The sequence below is a fragment of the Lolium rigidum genome, chromosome 1, assembly GCF_022539505.1.
Source record: "Lolium rigidum isolate FL_2022 chromosome 1, APGP_CSIRO_Lrig_0.1, whole genome shotgun sequence".
NCBI classification, from domain to species: Eukaryota; Viridiplantae; Streptophyta; class Magnoliopsida; order Poales; family Poaceae; genus Lolium; species Lolium rigidum.
In genome coordinates, this window is record NC_061508.1 from 38,289,785 (window position 1) to 38,313,193 (window position 23,409).

The 23,409-nt window shown below is 43.6% G+C and overlaps 2 protein-coding genes across 2 annotated transcripts; both read left to right on the plus strand.

Moving 5' to 3' along the window:
* Positions 1-5,907: 5,907 nt before the first annotated feature.
* Positions 5,908-13,381, plus strand: LOC124685226 (aminoacylase-1-like). The gene is made up of 4 exons (XM_047219557.1): positions 5,908-6,812; positions 12,361-12,498; positions 12,609-12,848; positions 13,030-13,381. The coding sequence occupies exons 1-4, from the start codon at positions 5,958-5,960 to the stop codon at positions 13,108-13,110; spliced, it is 1,314 nt and encodes a 437-aa protein (XP_047075513.1). The 5' UTR covers positions 5,908-5,957; the 3' UTR covers positions 13,111-13,381.
* An 8,119-nt stretch (positions 13,382-21,500) lies between these two features.
* Positions 21,501-22,427, plus strand: LOC124671390 (ethylene-responsive transcription factor ERF013-like). Its single transcript, XM_047207769.1, has one exon. The coding sequence runs from the start codon at positions 21,590-21,592 to the stop codon at positions 22,292-22,294; it is 705 nt and encodes a 234-aa protein (XP_047063725.1). The 5' UTR covers positions 21,501-21,589; the 3' UTR covers positions 22,295-22,427.
* The last annotated feature ends 982 nt before the right edge of the window (positions 22,428-23,409 follow it).

The window sequence follows — 23,409 nt, forward strand, 5'->3', positions numbered from 1 at the left end:
CTGATTGTGCAATTAATGAAGAGATATGTATAACATTGTTAGAGTTCTACACAACTCGTACGAAATACCTATGTCCTAGTATTAAAGTAGAGATCATGAAGGCTCATAAGGAAAAATCATAGTTAGTCAGTGGAAATCACAAAGCTCTTACCAAGCCTTAGATTAATTAATGGATCTTGTGTGCATTGTTTACTTACTTGACTGGAAAAAGAAGCTAATTGTGAATCCTACCTCTGCTTCCCTTTATTGTACCAATTCATAAAAACCAATATGCATACATACAAAAAAATAGCATATATAGAAGCATGAATTGCCAAATTAATGTTTTTTAGGAGATATCGATCAAACAGGTGATAGGAATTCCAAGTGTCTATGCGGCAAGTTTAAATATGCACATAATGTATCACATGCCTTTCAGGCAACCAATCTTACATGGTGATGGAAACCGGAGAGCGTAGGTATAGAACATGAGTTATGAATTTCACAAGAAGGGGGAAAGGAATTCTGCCTTAACTCACAATACATAATATCCACATTTTACCTTCTGTTTTTAACTCGGGAAAACCAGAGGATGATCTTAGACAATTCCCTTTGTAAATATGGGGGCATCGATGGCTCTTCCAACAGACATATCAGACTTATGTAGTGGATTATGGAGCAAAATGATCATACCAGTTCTCCACGTCATGCTGCTTTGTCTCCAACTATGGGCAGCAAAATATTTTCCTTTTTCACTTCCTAGAAATTAATGTTCTGCACTATTTAACTTTTTTCCTTCGAAAACGATGGCTTTCCATAACCATAACCATAATATGTACCAAAATACTATTAAGGCTGAAGTGTCACATATATGAGAAAATATGGCCAGGTTACTATTAAGTTACACAAGGTTAATTTCAGACTATTAAGTGACACAATACCTATATATATTTTCTGGTAACATGCAGTACTGAAACATGCAGAACTGAAAAATAACAGCAGTTGGATGGTTAAACTTAATTCTTTTTGCAATGTAAAAATGAATAATCACCAAGCATATCATATGTAAGTCAAAGTTATCCCAGAAAGAAATAGGTATATCACAGAACTGTTCTACTTACCTCTCTCGGCTCAGGCATACTCAGAATTTTTGCAGGTTCAAGCCATTCTAGGCCAGTTGACATTGCACGAATCAGGCAAGGATCGCTGGAAAACACAATGTAAGGATGGGGCTTACATGTCCAACTTATTTTATCATCACACTTTAAGAAATCGGGTGGCTAGTGGGACTTTTTCCAATATCTGGAAGAGCAAGTGTACATTGCAAATCAAAGTTTTTGTCTGGCTCTGTGCAGTGATCGGCTGAACACCAGGGATATGCTTCGAAGATGAAGATGCAATGTTACTGATGTCTTCCATTGCGAGATGTGCCCAACCAGGCGACTTGAGGACTGCAGCACCTTTTTCTCCAGTGCAATTATAGTTCCCGGATATGAAATTATTTACAAATTGGCTGGGGCCAGGGAACAACAATGGAGCAGCTGGTTGATAATGCCAAGAGAAACTTTAGTGAGCCTTTCTTTCTTGAAGTCATAATCATTTCTTGTTGGCATATATGGGAGCAGAGAAACTATCTTTGAAAGAATACTTGCAATATTCAGAGCATGGAAAGGGACCTTCGTTCATGACACCTCTTTGCATATGCAAGACGCAACATGTACCATCCCTTTCAAGATGGATTGACAACCTTTTTAAATATTTTTTAGGAACTGTATATTTGTAAATAACGCTGATTGGGGGTAATAAATTGGTGTGGGGATCTTCCCCCACAGTTTCATGCTCAAAAAAATGAAATACGTAAGTCAAATCTGGTAAAATTAATGTGCACCCAAGCTATGGTGGAACATTTCATATGTAAGCTAAATGGTGTACGTACAGATAAACTGGAGTAGTTTGTGTCTAAAACATGAAACATGAAACCTATTTCTAGGTAAGTGAATACACTCGAAAGACAGAACATCATTCTACAGGTTTAGATAACAAAGTCATTTTAAGTTTAGTTTCCTTGCTCTCGCGAGAGAAAATATTTTAGTTAAATCTGAACTTGTAAAACCAACCACAGTTGACAAAAGAAGGCGGTTATTTATCTATATCTGAACTTGCCAGATGGGGGGGGACAGTCAGCAACGGCGTCCTACTGACCGCAGCGACTGACAGAGTGATCAAGACAATGTGACAGTGGCACTACAAGCCACGAATTGTCGAAAGTTCTCGTAAGCACAACACATCTGCAAATGTAAATACCAACTCTATTTCAGTTACTTATAAGTACAAATATAAAGTCATGTTAACTATCCGAATAACAAAAAAAAGTCATAAAAGGGAAAACCATACGCCCTTCATGGTTATATCTTCTATCCAATAACTTGATTGATGTATGTCAAGTTTTATGAAAGTAAAGATTAAAATAAACAGAGAGAATATTATCGGCTGCAAGTATATAATAGTACAAACTTACTTGATCTACCTGTATTTGATAAATGGCAACGTTATTGTTATAGATACCTGATCTCATGAAATAAAGTGTAGACCATGTGCCTGATAAGATATGGCATCATGGTAAGTACCAACATTGTACGGTCAGTGCAGAATGCATGCTCTGGTAGATCAAGAATAACATGTTAAGAAATCTGAACTAAAATAAACATGATGAATATACTCTGTTAAGTCGAATTGGGTATTTCATTGGAGTCACAGAAATATGAAGATATCTAAATCTGAAGGTTTACTTGTTTCTCAAGGCGGCGAAAAGAAAGGACAGAACTAAGTTTTGAGGGATACTCCAGTTTAGGTAGAAGCAATAAAATGGAAAGTAACAACATACTGAAGCAATTATGTTGGCCGAAGCTCATTTTATAAAAAGGAATACATTTCCATCTAAAAGAAATATCATTTTCTAGGTTAGATCAAGAATCGAGCTGGTAATGATGAATCTGCACCCATCAACATTTAAAAAAAATAATTAGGCATTGAGTTAGAAACAACAAAATATAACAAAAGACACATTGTATTTTCACTCCAGAGCAAAGTTCATCGGTCCTGAACTGGCAGGTTTTTATTAAAAATAACATACTGAACTTTTGATGACCCCTAATTGTTGCTTTTAGTCAACTTTTTATTGCTTGCCGGTGACAAGTTTTCTTGGATGTCATGTCTATACATAAAATATTGCCTCACGAAAAGAAACACATTTCAGCCAATCTTCAATCGAAGCCAATTAGAGATATAGGCCTAATACCAGGGGGCAACTGCTTGTAGAGTAACACACTGTTAATAGTACCAACTTTTCAAATCCACCTTGTGGCACTGATCGGTTCATGGCCCATATTCATCCGCTAATAAAAATCCCACTACATGTGAGCTTGGCTACCGATTCCCCTCTCCTAATCATCACCGGTAGCAACAGCTCTCACACCACCATTGGCAAATCAGGCGATGTGGGTCTCGCTTGCCGACGCAGTGGTCAGATCTTAGCCTAATCACTCTGCAATAATCATCTGCATCACCGAACTAAACGAACAAATCCAGAAACAGGAACGCAACCGCAGGGTAAAAAAGGCTACAAAATGCAGTGATTTAGATTAGAGAGGATCAAGAGATGGAATAAGGGACACACCTGTGGGGCACGAGGTGGGTGGGGATGCAGGAGTGCCCGAGCAGTAGGTCGGCGACCTCGGTGGTGGCGACGGCGACAACGGGGAAGATGGGGAGGCAGGGACACACGGCAGAGACCGACCGTCGGTGCTGGGTGTGCAGGATAGCATGTTCGGCGGAGGGGGCGGCACTACCGGATTGCACCAGAGGATGCAGCCGCCTTGTCTCCAACCTCGTCGTCGTTGTCGTAGGGGGCAAGGGGCGAGCGGCGAGCAGCGGTGGTAGGGGGCAAGCGGCGAGCAGCGGTGGTAGGGGACGAGCGGCGGGAGCGGGTGACGAGCAGGACAACATCGGCGGCCTGCCCTCTGGCTGTGGTGTTCGTGCGGCGGCCTCGGGTGTATCGCCAGATCCCGATCCAGAGATTGAGGTTGGGGCCAGATGAGGAGATTGTGTGTTAGGCGGGCCCACCTGTCGGCGCTGGTTAGACGAAATGTTGGACGACGAAACTGTTGGTCGTAGTGGTGTGTTGGCATAATAGGGAACACATTCCTCCTTTTTAATAAAGTAGTGTAGATAGATATGTGGTTGTTTTGCGTGAAAAAACAAGTCAAAAGGAAGCAGGAAAATATGCACCAGGCCGGATTATCCGGGCCGTATATTTGCAAAATATCCAGCCCTTGAAATTTGGCTAAGGACTTTCGACGATGTCTCGCAGTAATACCCTGGATAGGGGGCCGGATTTTTGCCCGGAATTTCCCAGAGGACGGATTTTCCCAGCCCTCACTTACACCGGATAATCCGGCCCTCGAAATGCCCCAACGGCTGGATTTTGGAAGGGGGTATCCTCCTCCTCCCCAAGCTGCTCAATCCATTGCAAGTTCATCACCATTATAGCCAACTCAAGAAACACAAGAATCACAAGATCTCCTCCTCCACCCAACCAAAGCTCTTGATCTTTGGAGATTCAAAGGAGAAGATCCCGATCTACATCTTCACCAAAGCGATTTACATTTCCCCCTCATATGCTTGAGGGGCCCTTTGCTAGTGTTCGTTTTTTTGAGAAACCCTTTGTTCTTGTTGTTGTTGTTACAGATTTGGGAGCTTCCAATTTGGTTGTGGATGTGTGCCCCAAGAATCTTGTAAAGGCCCGATTTCCGCCTCGAGGAAATCCCTTAGTGGAAGTGGGCTAGGCCTTCGTGGCGGTGCTCACAGGAGACCTGAGTGAAGCCTTCGTGGCGTTGGTCTGACTTTCGTAGCGACCACACTCTGCCGAACGTAGACGTACCTTCTTGCAAAGGAAGAGAACTACGGGAATCAACTCTGCGTCTCCGCGTGCTCCACTCTCGGTTACCTCTATCCTATTATCTCCTCTATATATTGCATATCTATATCTTGCTTAGTAGTTAGCCGTGTCATATAGGTAAATTCACATAGTTGCATATCTAGAGAATTTACCTTTGTGTCAAGCCTAAATTGAAAAAGAACTGAAAATTTGTTAGCACCTATTCACCCCCCTCTAGGTGCGGCATACGATCCTTTCAATGGTGGTGTCCGTTTTCGTGTTCGGTGACGTGGTGATGCGTGTGACCGACGTGACCAGCGGTGTCATGGTGGTGTTCGGCGACGTCGTCGGCGACATGGTAATGCGTCTAACGGGCATGAACAACGGTATCATTGTGGTGTTCGTCTTCGTGTTCGGCGACGTGGTGATGCCTGTGACGGGCGTGACCGACGGTGCCATGGTGGTGATGGTTATGGTATGTGATAGGCAATAAACCATGACGGTAACCGTGTAGGTGTAGCCAGTGGCGGCGACGTTCTTGTTGTGCTACACCGAAAGCTTCGACCTATCCTATTCAGCACAGTCTTGCGCCTAGGTAGCGTAAACCCGCCATGGCCACCATCGGTGAGAGTGGCATGGTGGTCTTTCCACGCACCGGCGTGATGCCAGACTTCGTGACAGCGGCGTGAGGCTTTGTGATAGGTGAGGAGGTGAGATGTAAGATCACGATGTGGATAAGTAGTAAGGCTAAAGCTGGACTCATATGTACCAAACAAATTGAACCTTACATTTCTGCTGGGCCAAAAACTTCAGCCAGACGACCAAACAACAGGCCAAATCTACACCGTGACCCATTTGTAACGTGATGTAAATTTGTTCCCACTGCGCGGGAGTGATGCAAAAAAAAAAAAAAAAAAAAAAAATCGGCCCAGGTAAGCAAAGGACCCTGTCTTCAAAAAAAATAAAAAATGTCAGCATTCATTGCTCAAACAAAACACTCGGCAGCCAGTCACAACTGGCAGTGACCACAACCACGGCAGCCATGTTTCATCTCCACCACTTTCTCCTCGTCGCCGTTCTGCTCGCCGCGGTGCCGCACCCAGCCCATCCCCTCACCGAGCTCGAGTCCTCCCAAATCCGGCGCTTCCAGGACTACCTCCGCATCCGCACCGCCCACCCGACCCCGGACTACGCCGGCGCCGCCGCCTTCCTCCTCCCCTACGCCGCGTCCCTCGGCCTCGGCACCACCACGCTCCACTTCACCGCCTGCAAGTCCAAGCCCCTCCTCCTCCTCACCTGGCCGGGCACCGACCCGTCCCTCCCTTCCATCCTCCTCAACTCCCACATCGACTCCGTCCCCGCGGAGCCCGAGCACTGGATCCACCCGCCCTACGCCGCGCACCACGACCCCGCCACCGGCCGCGTCTACGCCCGCGGCGCGCAGGACGACAAGTGCCTCCCCATCCAGTACCTCGAGGCCATCCGCGGCCTCCAGGCCGCCGGCTTCGCCCCGACCCGCACCGTCCACGTCTCGCTCGTCCCCGACGAGGAGATCGGCGGCGAAGACGGCCACGAGAAGTTCGTGCAGTCGGACGAGTTCCGCGCCCTCGATGTAGGCTTCATGCTCGACGAGGGGCAGGCGTCGCTGACGGACGAGTACAGGGTTTTCTATGCCGACAGGCTCGTGTGGAAGCTGATCGTCAAGGCCACGGGCGCTCCAGGGCATGGGTCCAAGATGTTCGACGGTGCCGCTGTGGGGAATTTGATGGATGTCATCGAGACCGTGGCTGGGTTCAGGGAGGCGCAGTTCGGGAAGGTGAAGGCTGGGATGAGCGGTCCCGGAGAGGTGGTGTCTGTGAATCCTGTGTACATGAATGCCGGCACACCGAGCCCCACGGTAAGCATACTGCTGCTTGTTACCCATTTAATTCAGTGCTGCAGACTGATGCAATAGTAGAGAGCAATCAGCTAGTAATAATTTGAGATGGTCTGACAACATCAATTATAGCATCTAAATATTCAGCACAACTGAGAACAGCTCTCTTAGATAGTGCAAGCTGAAAAACTTCATAGGCTTAGTCTAGATTATATACTTGTAAATTATATTGCAAAAGTTGCTTCAATTTCGGACACGAATTACAATTGTGCATATGCTTGCTCCCTTAGGTTAGAGAATGATCAGATTACAATTTGAGATGGCCTGACTACATCGTTTATAGTAGCATCTGAATAATCAGCACAAATTATAGCAGCTCTTTCAGAGAGTGAATGCCGATGAGCTTTTATAAGCTTGTTCTAAATTATACTAATTGTTAATTATATTGCAGATCTTACATTACTTCTTGACACAAATTACACGTTTACTTAGTATACTTGTATTTGCTGCTTGGGGTTACTGTTTCTTTTGCTGCTATCATTAGCATATATGATTTCGGACTACTATCTGAATTTTGTATCCACTTGTAGTATATTAGCATGCAAGCAGTGATGCATATATTCTATATATGATGTAATAAATCCAACTAATCTGAGATCTAGTACAACTATACAATGAAGACATCAAATCATGCACTCAATCAGTCAGTCAGTACCTTCGGAGATGATTGTGAAACAACATATACAACAACAGCCTTTATTCCCAAACAAGTTGGGGTAGGCTAGAGGTGAAACCCATAAGATCTCGTAACCAACTCATGGTTCTGGCACATGGATAGCAAGCTTCTACGCGGCTCTTTCCATGGCTAGTTCTTTGGTGATATTCCAGTCCTTCAGATCTCTCTTTACAGACTCCTCCCATGTCAAGTGTGGTCTACCCCGTCCTCTCTTGACATTATCAGCACGCTTTAGCCGTCCACTATGCACTGGAGCTTCTGGAGGCCTGCACTGAATATGCCCAAACCATCTTAGACGATGTTGGATAAGCTTCTCTGCAAACGGTGCTACCCCAACTCTATCTCGTATATCATCATTCCGGACTCGGTCCTTCCTCGTGTGGCCACACATCCATCTCAACATGCGCATCTCCGCCACACCTAACTGTTGAACATGCCGCCTTTTAGTCGGCCAACACTCAGCGCCATACAACATTGCCGGTCGAACCGCCGTCCTATAGAACTTGCCTTTTAGCTTTTGTGGCACTCTCTTGTCACAAAGAATGCCAGAAGCTTGGCGCCACTTCATCCATCTGGCTTTGATCCGGTGGTTCACATCTTCATCAATATCCCCATCTTTGTGAAGTATTGACCCCAAGTATCGAAAGGTGTCCTTCTGAGGCACCACCTGCCCATCCAGGCTAACCTCCTCCTCTTCTTGCCTAGTAGTACTAAAATCGCACATCATGTACTCAGTTTTAGTTCTACTAAGTCTAAAACCTTTCGATTGTGAAACAACATATATTTTAGAAAAAAATAGTGCTTGGATGCTAATGTTAAATCTTCACCTTTATACGATGGGGATACCTCTAAGGGGAAGGCTAGACCTATATGGCATGGTTTCAAGGGAGGGAGGCGGTGCAGAACAAATATAGTAATGAGAGAAGATTAGCAGAGAATAGATTAATTCTCTTTATCAATCAGCCATGATTCTGCTCATGGAATGTTTGTTAGGTGCTGTTGCATGCACATGAACTGCAGGCAATGGGTGTAGCACTGAACAAGTGCACTTTTACCCAGATTTTATGGCTGGGGCCTGGGAGCACCCAACTGCTTGCATAGACCATGATCCAAATTGCCGAATTAACTGGTCACCCTTGGCCAAGCTGCAAGGTTAAGACCACTTTTACACTTCCAATCCTTCTTTGCAATATGCTCGCTTAGATCAGACACAAATAAATTGTACCACTTGTGAGGAATGATTAGAAATATTCACAAATTCACAATGGATTAGGGTGTTTGGAGTCCTATCTTTTTGTGTATAACCTAATGTTTATAATATTGCGTGCAGTATCCAACATTTCATTACCAAATTGATTTTGATTTTCACTTCCTGAATTTGTTGATTTGCTTCATGAGGAAGGCTATGGAAGCTTCCTTGAAACCAAATTATAGTAGCATCTGAATAATCAGCACAAATTATAGCAGCTCTTTCAGCGAGTGAATGCCGATGAACTTTATAAGCTTGTTCTAAATTATACCTGTTAATTATATTGCAGATCTTACATTATTCTTGACACAAATTATACGTTTACTTAGTACTTGTATTTTCTGCTTGGGGTTACCTTTTCTTTTGCTGCTATTGTTAGCATATATAATTTCAGACGAGATGACTATCTGAATATTTTATCCACTTGTGGCATATTAACATGCAAGCAGTGATGCATATATTCTATATGATGTAAAAAATCCAATTAATCTGTTCAAGAGTTCTAGTACAGGTGTACAATGAAATGAAGTCCATCAAATCATGGACTCAATCAGTCAGACAGTCAATACCTTCGGAGACGATTGTGAAACAACATATATTTTATAAAAATAGTGCTTGGATGCTAATGTTAATTCTCCACGATGGGGATAACTCTGAGGGAAAGGCTAGACCTAGACGGCATGGCCGCATGGTTTCAAGGGAGGGAGGAGGGGTAGAACAAATATAGTAATGAGAGAATATCAGCAGAGAATAGATTAATTTTCTTTATCGATCAGGCATGATTTTGGCCACGAAATGTTTGTGAGATGCTGTTGCATGCACATGGAATGCAGACAATGGGTGCAGCACTGAACAAGTGCACTTTTACCCAGATTTATGGCTAGGGCCTGGGAGCACCCAACTGCTTGGATAAACCATGCCCTGATCCATATTGCCGAATTAACTGGTCACCCTTGTCCAAGCTGCAAGGCTTAAGCCCACTTACATTTACACATCCAATCCTTCTTTGCAATATGCTCACCTAGATCACACAGAAAAATAAATTATACCACTTGTGAATCATTAGAAATAATCACAACGGATTTGGTTGTTTGGAGCCCTATCTTTTTGTGTATAGCCCAATCTTTATAATATTCTGTGCAGTATCCAACATTTCATTACCAAATTGATTTTGATTTTCGCTTCCTGAATTAGTTGAGATTCGCTTCATGAGCAAGGCTATGAAAGCTTTTTTGGTATGTGTACCGTTGTCATTCTATTTCAAGATTTTGGGACAGAGTTTCATACTAACATATGCAGGCTTTTTCGGAAAAAAAAAACTAACATATGCAGGAGAAGGTGGTGAGCTAGAAGCAGATGACGAAAATGCCTATAACATGTTTTTAATTAGTATATTGCTTTTAATGTAGTTGCATGCGCGGATCAACATGTGCTTAAGTAAATAGGTTTTTCCTATCAACGAAATTGAAAAGATAATGGAGGTTTCTCCAAAATAAGTAACAAAAGGGCTATACGGAAATAATTTCATGAATCAAATGAGGTAGGTCATGGCCATCCACTGCAACAATGAATCATAAGAATGCTATTTGATAGCATGTGAGGCAGGCTTAGTGAGTACCTAGTCTATGGTGATGATTGACAAGCTGGTAGATAAAACTCATGATATGCACAAGTTAGAAACAACGCAACACTTCCGACCAATGTATTCTTGTAGAAAGCTTAAAAGCAACCCAACTGGATAATAAATGTTGATGAAAGCACTCCCTAAGATATTGTTACAATCAATGTGGACATTGAAGATGATAATGGCCCAGAAGGAACATAGGTTTCAAAATTACAAGGCAAAGGTAGATATGACTCTTCTTTGGACAGTTTATGCTTTGATTATATTCGAACATTGTGTGAGAACATGCCCTATGCATGCATTCACAACAGGTAATAGTTTCAAATCTGCAACGAAAATCTTGCAGCACCCTAAGCATGAAAAGAGCAACTAGTGAAAGCTGATCATGAAATTCCATGGAACTTTAGTGGTGTTGCCATGTATTTCAGATAATTAGCTGTTGCGGTCTCTTCTCCTTAGGATGTTGCAAGCTTTTCTTGGAGAGTTGAAATTGTATTTTATCGATTTATCTGCCGTGGACGCTTGTAGGGTCTATTTTGTATAGCACCCTCTCATATCATCATCAGATAGACTTCTCAAAGAAGAGTTTATTGTGCATTTACCTTTTCTCAGCCGCCTTTGTTCTTTTAGCCGAGTTTCTTCTTCAATGTTCACACCGATTGTGTTGTTCTTTTTAGACTTCAATGTACATCATATTCTTCTTGGGCTGGTTCAGTAGCTCTCTCCTTACATATACTAGTATGAAGCACTTCTTGTTTCCTGTCTTATATATATCATGAGTTTCGTCCATCAACTGGTTGTCGTATTGGATGCTAACGTGCACATTCTAAGCCTGCACCACTTGCCATTGAAAAGAGCGATCTTACAATTCATTGTACCCCAATCATCCTTGCAACTGGATGGCCACGGCTTTATTCCTTCCATGAACGAGGTTATTATCGTTGGACATTTTTGTTTCTTGTCTACAATAAACTTCCATTTGTTTGAAACTTCTGTTGTTGATGGGGTGAACTGATTTCTATAATTGCGCACTTACCTGCATAATGCAACTACATCTGGAACAACTGTAATTACAAGTTACTATCAATATAGAACGCAAATTGTTCCCTTTGCAAAGCCTAGGCATGCACTTTCTCGTTGTTCGCATTTCTTATTGCTGTTTCTGAAGTAGAACGACTTCAGTTCATACTACTGCCGAACGTGAGTGGGTGAGCTGGTCGCATGCAAGTCTGCAGTTCTGCACTGATCCACGCTTACAGTTGTATATTGTACCCCATATGTGTCCTGGTTGGAGGCTGCCACACCTTTTGTTTGATCGGCGAACTTGCCATGCACTGATTAGCTGTAACAACTACGCGTCATGCAGCGACGGATGTCAGACATTAGTCGGCCGTGGCAGAGCACGCGAGTCGGCACATTATACACGAGACGTCAATTGGATCCTGGACTATCCAATTCTGATGTCCAAGGTGTGTCCATCGCTTTTGGATCATTTGCCCATGTAGATCCATGTCTACCCAGTCCAATTAGATCCATTGCATTTTGGATCCAAAGTCCATTGGACCACAGAGAACTGGGATTTAGTATCAATGTTGAGCTCACAGTATCAGTAGTGGCTGAAAGAAATATTGTAAGCATTTGGTGAAGTGTTAGACAAGAGAAGAATAGTTATGTTTGCTATCACTGATGAGGCACTAAACCAATGGCACACTTCTCTTCTCACCCTTTTCAAGCACCAAACAAATATTAGTCCTTTTTGCCCTGATGTACTTGTCTAAATTCCTAAGCTCTGTAACTTGCTACGGACGCCAACCTACTGATTTCATTAGTTCAGTATGTTATTATGTACATTAAGATAAATAAATAGAGTTCTGGTATACCCAGTGGCAAAAATAAATATTGTCATGCAATTTCTTCATTTTTATGTGGCTTCTGTGTCTCTAAAGACTAATTGATGCAGGGCTTTGTGATGAATATGCAACCTTCAGAAGCAGAGGTGGGTTTTGACCTCCGGCTTCCTCCAACCGAAGATATTGAACAGATCATAAGAAGAATCAAAGAAGAATGGGCACCTGCTCACAAAAACTTGACTTACCAGGTGAAATTAGTTATTAGTTTTGCGGATAATAATGGACGATAAATCAAATTCTGAACCGCAATCCTCTTGTTTTACTTGATTCCCTGAATTCTGTCTTCTTTATTGTACAGCTGATGATGAAAGGACCAGTGAGGGATGTGGCAGGACGTCCCTTGGTTACATTAACCAATGAATCAAACCCATGGTGGTCTGTGTTTGAACAGGCTATCATCTCTTCTGGTGGAAAACTAGCTAAGCCTGAGATCTTATCTTCAACCACGGATGCCCGATTCGTGAGGCAGATGGGTGTTCCAGCCCTGGGATTTTCTCCAATGACAAATACTCCAATATTACTTCACGATCATAACGAGGTAGCTGATCTTTGCCCGCTATCGTAATTCTTCTACCCCCTCTGTCCATAAAAGACCGTCTTAGATTTGTCTAGATTTAGATGTATGTAGGCACCATCTAAATCTCGACAAATCTAAGACGTCCTTTTATGGATGAAGGTAGTACATTATGGCCAAGCTGAGTCTTATTTCAACATTGCAGTTTCTGGAGGATAAAGTGTTCCTGAGGGGCATCGAAGTTTACCAACATCTTATAAGAGCGCTAAGCTCTTTCAAAGGCTGATTCAAAATAGGCACACGAAGTGTACAATTGGTGTATTCCCATCCCTTGTAAATCAGATGTAGTCAAGAGAAGTCACACCCACAACTATCATGCTCCAACCTACAAGCTGTACTCTCGGTCTCAACCACGACAGAATAAACTTGTCTGAAATAAGGAAGATCTGCTAAAGATTGAAGTAGATTTATTTGTGTATAATATACATACGGAGCTACAGGATGTAATTAGATGACTTTATATCCATGTCTGAGTTGATATCTATCGATTCGGAGTACATACGGGTTTCATGTTTGCTGAAGAAACTAGAATTGTTTCTGAAAGAAAACTGTAAATTGTTCCGTTGCATTTGTTGTTTGCCGTATACACTTGTGGAATGCAGCGACCATCAGAGTCGTATAAAATGAAACAAGAATACGGCAAACAACAAATATCGGAGGCAGGCGAGTGAGACAAGAATACCTTGGAACGGATGGTGCGAAGATGCGGTACGTGGGTGTTTCAGCCTTTCAGGAACTGAAATTGTTTATGCTGAACAAAGAGCCATAACTTATTCCGATTAGCTGTCCAGAACGTCACTAGCGCGTCGTTCGAAACAGGACACATGACTTGGATCAACGATTCCTTCATGGTACAGGTGACCATGCAACAGTGAGAGGAAAATGACTAATCATGGGAACAATCCTATTATCAATCTCGCCCATAGCTAGCAGGAAGTTTCGCTTCTCCTTCCTCCCATCCACCATATGATCTTCTTTCACTCGGCTCCTGATGCATTCCAGCTGCACGCTGACGACTGAAAGATAAGCTCGTACAAAACATCGCCTTAATATATTCGCGCTGTCCATTCTCCAGCTAGCTTTGGCCCTGACGACTAAAAGGAAAAGGATCATCGCCTCGATCATCACTGGTGTGGCACTGCACAGTCACGTCATATCAGGATCAGGGCTTTGTTTCAGCGAGCGAGCTAGGCTGTTAAAACGCGTGAGGCGTCGGGCACGCAACCTGCCCGATCTGATTTATTCGCTCTGGATCTAAATCGGATGCGTGCTTTTATTATTTTTGATGTTTTTTTTTTGAGGATGATTATTTTTATTTTTGATGTGATGACTGATGAGAGCGTTTTTTCTTTGCGCCCACGCACAGCTGCCTGTCAAATGTCTGAAAAGGAGTGTCTAGGGAAAAAGGAAAAAAGTACACTTCTGTGAGGCCGACATGCATGTTAGATGTAGGAGAAAACATGTGTGCATAATGGTGATTTACCTGGCATTTTGACCTTGGAGGGCCGGGGCATGCGTTCATATTCATGTGTTCTGGAACCCGTTTTCATGCATGATTAGCCTTGAATCACCTGTTCACCCGTTGATACGAAGGGTTTAGAGCATCATTAGTCGTCCCAAACCGCCAGATTCAGATAACGTGCTCACACTACTGCTCCTCGAGAGTACAATACCAGCCCTTTGTGAGAGTAAACTTACAAGTTGCTCCGAATCTAACAGAGCTGTATTTGAATTTGTAAACTGTAGCTAGGGGTTGACCCATCTCCTGTACACAAGTCACAGTGGTTGTGCGTGTCGACATCATCGATCGATCTTGGCAATGCACTGCACCAAGGTCTAGCTACGCATGACACACACTCACACACAGTCACGATCGAGTCGATGACGCGGTTTCGCGAATCCTGCTCACTGCCACTTGCAACCGGCTGGCTCCAGCTAGCCTGGCTCCGATGCTCCTGCTAGCTACACGCGCGTCACCAACGACGCGACGCGACGGCGTATCGTACGAGTTGGTTGGCTGTTGGCTGCATGCATGTGTCCGTGCTGACGCCGTACGCCCAGCCGCCGCCTCCGTCCTCCCCAACCAAACCCCTGTCGCCGTCTGAATCTCGCGCCTCCGTCCCCACACACGACCCCCCGGCCGGCCGGATCCGCGAAGCTGCCGCGACAGATAAACAATGGCGGACGGCCGCTCCATGTTACCCTGCCGCTGCCGTGCGCGTGAATTCCCACTGCAACTCCTGGACATTAGTCTCATTTCGCCGGTGTTGTTGATCTCTAATCATGTGCAGTCAACTCGTCGGCAGGTGCGGCCGCTAGTTACCGGTCAACAGCTGCACCCCAGAGACTTAACCTCAGGTGCAGGGGGCGGTTAATTATGTCGCAAGATCGAGACATCGAGTACCTACTCCCACGATTGATGTTAGACTAGTCACAATGGAAAGTATCATACACTTATCATGCACATGATACTAGTTTATGATACCAACCCTACAATGCATAGTATCATAAGATAGTATCATAGTATCATCATATTTAATGTTTTGTAGAATCTCAATGCAAATGTGTGTACATGATGTGTGTGCCATTAAGTTTTTTAGTTTTACGTGCTATGATACGGTATCATACTATGGCGATAAGCTTGTGCTTGTTTGGAGACATCATAATAAATTATTAAAGTATGTCGTTCACAGTACATAAAATACCCAGCAAGGGCCCCGTATAAGGAGGGAGGTATTCTAATGTAGCAGGTGATGATGATAGTGATCGTGAAGAGAAGGGGGGAAATTTTGCCTATTATGGTATTGACACAAACTGGTACTCACACAGGTGCCATAGATCACATCGCGAGCTAAATAACCTCGCCACTCATGACAAATACAGGGGATGTGATCGCGTCCACACGGTTGAGGGAAATGGTATGCATGTAAATCATATTGGTCATTCAATTTTGTGCACCCCACATACTTCGTTGCATCTCAATAGTATTCTCCATGTTCCTAGTGCATACAAAGATATTTTATCCATTCATAAACTCACACTTGATGATGATGTGTTTCTTGAATTTCACCCATATTTGTTTTTTATCAAGCACTGGGCCACAAGGAGAATTCTGTTTAAGGGGCCATGCCATGGTAGTTTCTACCGTCTAGTGCCTTCATCTACCGGGTCAACCAAGCAAGCTTTTATCATAATAAAGTCGACATCTTCTACATGGCATCACCATCTAGGACATCCTTCTTCTTTTGTTGTGCACCAAATTCCTAGGAAGCACAACCTTTTGCATTCATCTAGAAATAAATTCTTACATTTGTGATTCTTGTTAACTAGGTAAAAGTCACCAGTTACCATACCCAGTGTCCACTAGCATCTCCAATGTTCCATTGGAACAAGTGTGTTTTGATGTATGGGATCTAGCACATGTCTCTTATGGCAATCACACTTATTATGTAAGATTATACATGATTTAAGTATATTTACATGGGTCTATTTGCTCAAGAAATTTTCTGATGTTTATCATTCTTAACTTTCAAGATCTTGTTGAACACAAAATTGATAGAAAAATCATTACAATGCAAACAAGTTGGGGGAGGGGGGTTATGAAAAAAATCCATGGTTTCTTCCAAACAATTGCCATTATGCATCATGTGTCCTATCCGCATGCTCATCAGGAAAATTACCCCGTGGAGTGCAAACATTGCCATATAGTTGAAGTTGGTCTTGCATTACCTGCAAATGCATTTGCCTTTAAGTTTTTGCGATGAACCTGTTCTCACAACCACTTTTATCATAAATCTTCTTCCTAGCAAAGTGATTGATTTGGGCACTCCTATAGAACATCTTTTACAACTAACCCAACTATGACTCTCTTCACATTTTTGGTCGTGCTTGCTGGCCAAATCTTTGCCCGCACAACAAAAGAAAACTTCTGTTCTATGCGTGTGTTCTTGGGGTATAACCCTCGCCATAAGAGTGTTAAAAGTTTAGACACTTCCACATGCCGAGTCTATATTTGTGGAGATGTTGTCTTTGATGAAAATGTGTTTCCTTTTGCCTCTCTTCATAAAAGCATAGGTTCTGGGCTTCGCAAAGAAATTCTTCTTTTATCATGTCATGAAACTTCCACTTCATCTAATCATGGGGATGCACAGTTTGATGATCATATGCCTTCACCTATGGTACATGTTGTTGTGTCTAATGTTGCGTAAGAACAAGACTATTCTGCTACTCAAAGTTTTGAAGACAATGGTGAAGAAACCGACACAGAATAATAAAATGAAGGAGTTGTCAAAACCAGCACGGAATCTAAAGCCGATACGGAAAATTCAGAACATCTGATCCGATGTTATTAGTGTCAGGATCCTGAGGGATATTCTCCGCGGGCCTTCGTGCCCGTGCCTCACTTCCCGTCCTCGCCTCGCTCCCAGTTGGCAGCCTCCACACCTGGCATCCCTTCCCATGCGTGCGCATCCTCCATGTCGTGAACACGGTCCCCGCCAGATCCAAGACATCTAAAGATGCTTTGTACCCGCCTGGGATAACCCCATCATCGTCAGTAGCCTTGACTAGATAGGATGTGGCCCATCATGGTGTTGCCGATGATGTTGCATCTCCTTCTTCAAGACCATATGTCCATATGCATCCCTGGTTACTGTTGAATAGCCTATGGTACAACCAAAACCATGTATGTATCTTCAGAAAGGTGTTTGACACCCAAAACTTTATAATGATGGTACAATGTGAATGGTATGCTTGCTTCTTGAGGTGAACCTCACGCACTTGATGAAGCCCTTGATGATACCAACTGGCATAAAGCAATGGAGGAAGAATATGCTTTGATGCGGCACAAAACATGCCACCTTGTTCCCTCTACTCCAAGAATTATTTTAATTGATCGTAAATGGGTATATCGTATCAAGAAAAATGTTGATGGCATTGACAGTTTTAAAGCATGTTTTTGCAAAGAGTTTTAAACAAAATTATGGTGAAGACATGTTAGTCCAGCTATTAAAGCAGCCACCATTACAATTGTTCTAGCCATTTCAGTTTCTCGTGGTTGGAGCTTGCAACAGTTAGATGTTAAGATCGCGTTTCTTCATGGTGTTCTAGAAGAGAAGGTCTACGTGGCACACCCCCAGATCTTGAGAATTCTAATGCACCAAATTTTGTTTGCAAACCGGATAAAGTTCATTACGGACTCAAAGCAAGCACTCTGAGCTTGGTATTCTTAGCTTAGCTTGAAGTTAAATGAGCTTTGCTTTATACCATCAAAGGCTAAAAGGCTAAGAACTTTTTGTTTCTCTACAACATGTTAGCTATCATTGTCTTTGTTCTCACATATGTTGATGATATCATAGTAACAAGCCTCAGATCATGCTATTTTTGTGCTCCTTAGAAATATCAATGAAACCTTCGTTATTAAAGACTTGGGTGATTTGCACTTGTTTCTTGGGATTGAGGCGAAGAAAACACATGAAGTTTTGCTCGATTTGGAATGATCAAGTGCCTAGATGCACCTACCCCTATGTCCTCCGGAGAAAAATGTCTCTCTCACTGAAGGGATACCTTTTGGTTCTAGGGATAGTACACAATACATAAGAATTCGTGGAGAGTTAAAATACTTGAACTTGACCTAGCCATATTTGTCCTTCTTAGTCAACAAGGTTTATCAGTATCTTCATCCCCCAACTACATCTCATTGGGCAGCGGCAAAAAAAATCTCAAATATATCAAGGACACACAAAATGTTGCGATCTCTTTTCTTAAATTACCATCTAATTTTGTTAATGCTTTTTCAAGTGCAGACGGACTGGTTGCCTTGATGACCGAGGCTCAATAGGAGCTTTAGCTATTTTCCTTGGCCCTAATGTGGTTTCCTGGAGTGTTGGCAAACAAACTATTGTATCTCAATCTTTCACTAAGCCTGAGTATAAATCTCTAGCCAAGCTGAACTGATCTTGGATTGAAGCGCTTCTTTGTGAGCTTTTGGTGTCAAACTACATCAATCTCCTTGTCAATGGTGCGGTAACTTAGGTGCAACATATCTGTCGGCAAACCTATCTTCCATGCTTGTACAAAATACATTGAGATTGGTTATCACTTTGTTACAGAATGTGTAACTAACAGGAGTTTAGAAATCCGTTTTGTATCAAGCAAAGATCAAATAGCTGCTGGCCTTAATAAGCCTCTTCCTGTAATAGATCTCTAGATGAGTTTAAGAGTTGTAAAAATACTAAACAAACTTTGTACCATATTGTATAGGTAAAGTGTAGTACTACCCTATACAATACATCCAATGTATGTGCCACAGTAGCGAAAATTGAGTTCGTCTTCCGTGTGTATATGCTCCCTCCACCCGAAGAACATAGTTTTAATTGTAAAAAATGCCACAAAAAATTTCGCATATACATCTCGACAATCTATGAGTGTTCGTATAACTTTGCAAAAAAAGATATATTTTCTGGTCGATGTGAAAAAGACAAACATGTCTCACAAAAGTCTTATTTTTAGCACCAACTTTTTTTCCTTTTTACACAGGCCAAATGATAAAACACTTTTTCTTGGAAAGACTTCGTGTGCACGTAGCATGTATGCGTGAATTTTGTATTTCGAATTTTTAAAATTTCAAAATGCATCAAAATTATATTTTAAAATAAAGGAATCATATGCACCAAGAGCGAAGACATCACTCCCCACGGCAAGGGCTTCTCCTATCCTATATAACATGCAACGGAGCCCAGATGGTGGCACCGTTTCCACCACAACTTCGACAGTATGAACCCCCTACAATATGTAAGTAAGTTGTATTTCTTTTCAAAGGAAGGCTTGAAATAAGACTGGTTTTAAATTAACGAAGCCAACAAGTGGCCAGGATTACAACAACACAACCACACGGACATCCAAAAGAAAAAGAAAAGTTGGAAATGTCAGCTAGAGATACAAGCATAGGTGTGAAAAGCTAAAGACAGAGAGAAGGAGAGCGAGCAGAGCAGGGGTAAGTTGTATTTCTATCATAGTGCTTGTTTTGGTAGGATTAGCACGCAAGCAAAGCTCTGGATTTTCACTCCGAGGCCACATGCTAGCAGTTGACGAACATGTCACATTTTTCGATAAAGACGAACATCTCACATGTGAGAAGGCCACAGAAGTCCATGGATCGATCACCCACTGGCCTTCCTTCAGCTGCAACTTGCAATCCCTAGCTTACATGCATCTCGAAGCCGTTTACCATGTCCTGGAGAACGTGATTGACATTAGCCGTCAGGAAGCAAGCGTAGTTACGATTTTGAAGCTAGCAGGGGCGGAGACAAGGGGGGGGCGAGCAGGGGCTAGACCCCCCCCAACCATCGGCCCCCCCCTATTGATCTGGTGTATGTATACTTAACAGTCTGTGTATTGTACGTGCTAATTGAGCATACAATTGCGTCAATTGGTGCATTTGTATTCAGCCCAATTTGCTTACATACGGACCAAAGCCCAGCCCAGGAAAAACAATCCACCCGCATGTCCATAGTTTCGTTCTGTTTGCCAAAGCCAGGCAGTCGCCTCCTTGCCCTAGTCTCAGATCGATCTGCGGCTCCGCCATGCCGGCATGTCGCAGCCACAGCTCTTGTACTATGCCTAAGCGCCAGCAACTAGAAAACATGAAATGGAGTCTGTTGCAACGCTGTCGTTGCTACCCTCTCCATGGAAGTGTTGATTATGCCGGATTGCCGGCTGCTGCGGCGGTGCTCAACCACCCGTTATATCTGATCAAACAATCCAGTCTAGAGGTACGTTGGTGCTGGTATACATGTAACTGCTAATTTTTTTTCATGTAGTATATGATATATTTTTAGCATGTATATGTCTAGCCCATCAGCAATTAAATTCCGCCCATGCCACTTGGTTACCTCCGGTAGCAAAGAATTCAACAGTTTTCATCTATAATCGGTATATAAATTCGGATAGTATATTTATATTCATGATCCATAGTCATTGCTCGCTCTAAATTTGTGATAAGTCCGGTTGATCCGACAAGGTTATCTAAGGGAAATTAATCTTAGATAGCTTACCCAGGCATAGAATTTTTTTCAACTCCACTCACACCTCGGCCTCGCCCCCCCTATACTTAAATCCTGGCTCCGCCCCTGGAAGCTAGCAACTGTTCCCAGTGACGGACTGACAGAAAAGGTCGGCGCGTGTTGAGACTTGACGCACTCGGTTTAGCCAGCCAGCCAGCCAGGCGAGCTCCACAGCTAGCTGTACAAGTCGTGCCCGAACAAGCCACACTCGAATCAAAGCTACTGTTAGTTTATGCTAACACAGTACACTCTGGGAAAGCTAATTCGACTACCTTAACAGACATGGATCGCACACAGGATGCTTCCTTTTCCTCATCTTACAATAATATACTATACCCTGCATTATTAGCAAATGTACTACGACCCAAGATATTGCATCCACAGTATCGACGCGATGTGAACACAATCGTTAACTAGCTATTCAACTGCTAAACAATTCGTAAACAATCATAAATTAGCTGGCAAAGAACATAGTTTTGAGTTGTGGCTTGTGTGTCCTATAAATAGATAACCCGTCAGAGTATCAAGCACACCATCGAGCACACACAGCTAGCGCACAGATCGACCAACAAGCCTTGCGTTACAAATCATCGCGCGCCGTGGTTTCGTCACAAAGCAAAGGAACAGCGAAGCTAACTAGCCATGGTGAAGACAACGACGAGCAATGGCAGCGTGGGGGCGAAGCAGCACCTCGGAGGGCATGGCAATGGCGGCAAGATGAGGACGTACAAGGGCGTGCGGATGAGGAGCTGGGGCGCTTGGGTTTCTGAGATCCGCGCGCCGGGGCAGAAGACCAGGATATGGCTCGGCTCCCACTCCACCGCCGAGGCGGCGGCGCGCGCCTACGACGCCGCGTTGCTCTGCCTCAAGGGTGCCTCCGCCGCCGCCGAGCTCAACTTCCCCGTGCGCTTTCCCTTCGACCTCCCGCCCGCCGCCATGTCGCCCAAGTCCATCCAGCGCGTCGCTGCCGCCGCCGCCGCCGGCAGTGCCAGCGCTCCTATCGACTTCACCTGTGCCGGTGCCGGCAGTGCCAGCCACAGCGATAGTGATAATGGCATCGCCTCGGACTGTAGCTCCAGCAATGCCTCCGCCGTGAGCTCCCCGGAGACGGCGGGCAGCTGCAGTGACACCGCCGACCTGGACGGCTACGACATCGGAGGAGACCTCCCGGATTACAGCGCACTCGCGGACATCGACGCGTTCTTCCAGTCGCCCAAGTGCATGGAGTACGCCATGATGGACCCGTGCAGCTCCTTTTTCGCGCCGGCGCCCATGGAGATGGAGGACGCGTGTGGCTGGGAGGAGGAAGGCCACATTGCGCTCTGGAGCTTCTCCTCTCTCAACTGAACTCTCAAGTGGAGTCAGGGGAAGACGAAGCAACTGACAAATCGTTAATCAAAGCGAAGACCGGAACTGGTCACGCATGGTGATAACTATACACAATTTTATACGTTATATACATTAATTTTATTCGATGTACAAAGTGATAATAAGCCAGTTAAGCATTGTGACTTGTGAGGGGGAGCTCTAATGGAGCTACTCCCTCCGTTCCTTTTTAATTGACTCGGATTTAGTACAAATTTGTACTAAATTCGAGTCAATTAAAAAAAAACGGAGGGAGTACATGTTTTAAGGCAGCTTCCATGGAGTTAACCTCCTTACGAGTGCTTGTTACATTTTTTTTTTGCGGGGCAAACGGGATTGTATTAATTAGTAACAGTGTGATTACAATCCCGAAGGATACGACTCATAAGAGACTCGGGAGCCGCATCTAGCCAAACTTCAGTCCTATTTTGAAACATACCAAATCTAGCTAACTCATGACTTGCACTATTCTGCCCTTACATTCATATGTAAAAGCTGCTTAATTTGCAATTGCAAGTATAAGATATGGTTTACAAGTATCGGATTCTATGTCAGATTTTTTCTTCAGATGATTACGAAGTCGCACCATACATCTATTAGCTAACAAACCCCTTAAGGCAAGAAGAACTGTGGCGGAAGCGGTCATCAACGGTGCTTGGATCGATGGTATTAAGAAATTAAGAAACCATTCTACATACAGGGTTTTATGCAGGTTGTTGCCATATCAGAAGAGCTCACTAATATGCACCTAAACCATGACCCTGATGATGTATGGACGTGGAATTGGAGCGGCAATGGGTCCTTCACATTCAAAGCGTCTACGGCACGGTGTGACATGACTAAAGAAACTTGGAGATATATCTTGGGTGCCATTACTTTGAAAAATCACGCGGTCTAGATCAGAGGAAGAGTATGGACAGCTAACAGACTTGCAAAACGAGGCCTTCCTCACAGCGCGCGATGGGTCTTTTGCAACGCTACTGAAGAATAGGCTCGGCATATCTTCATTGGCTGCAAGGTGGTCAACATTGTTATGAACTGGATCCTGAGGTGGGCTGGTTTAACGCAAGCTATCCTATTCAGTAATCTAAGCCTTA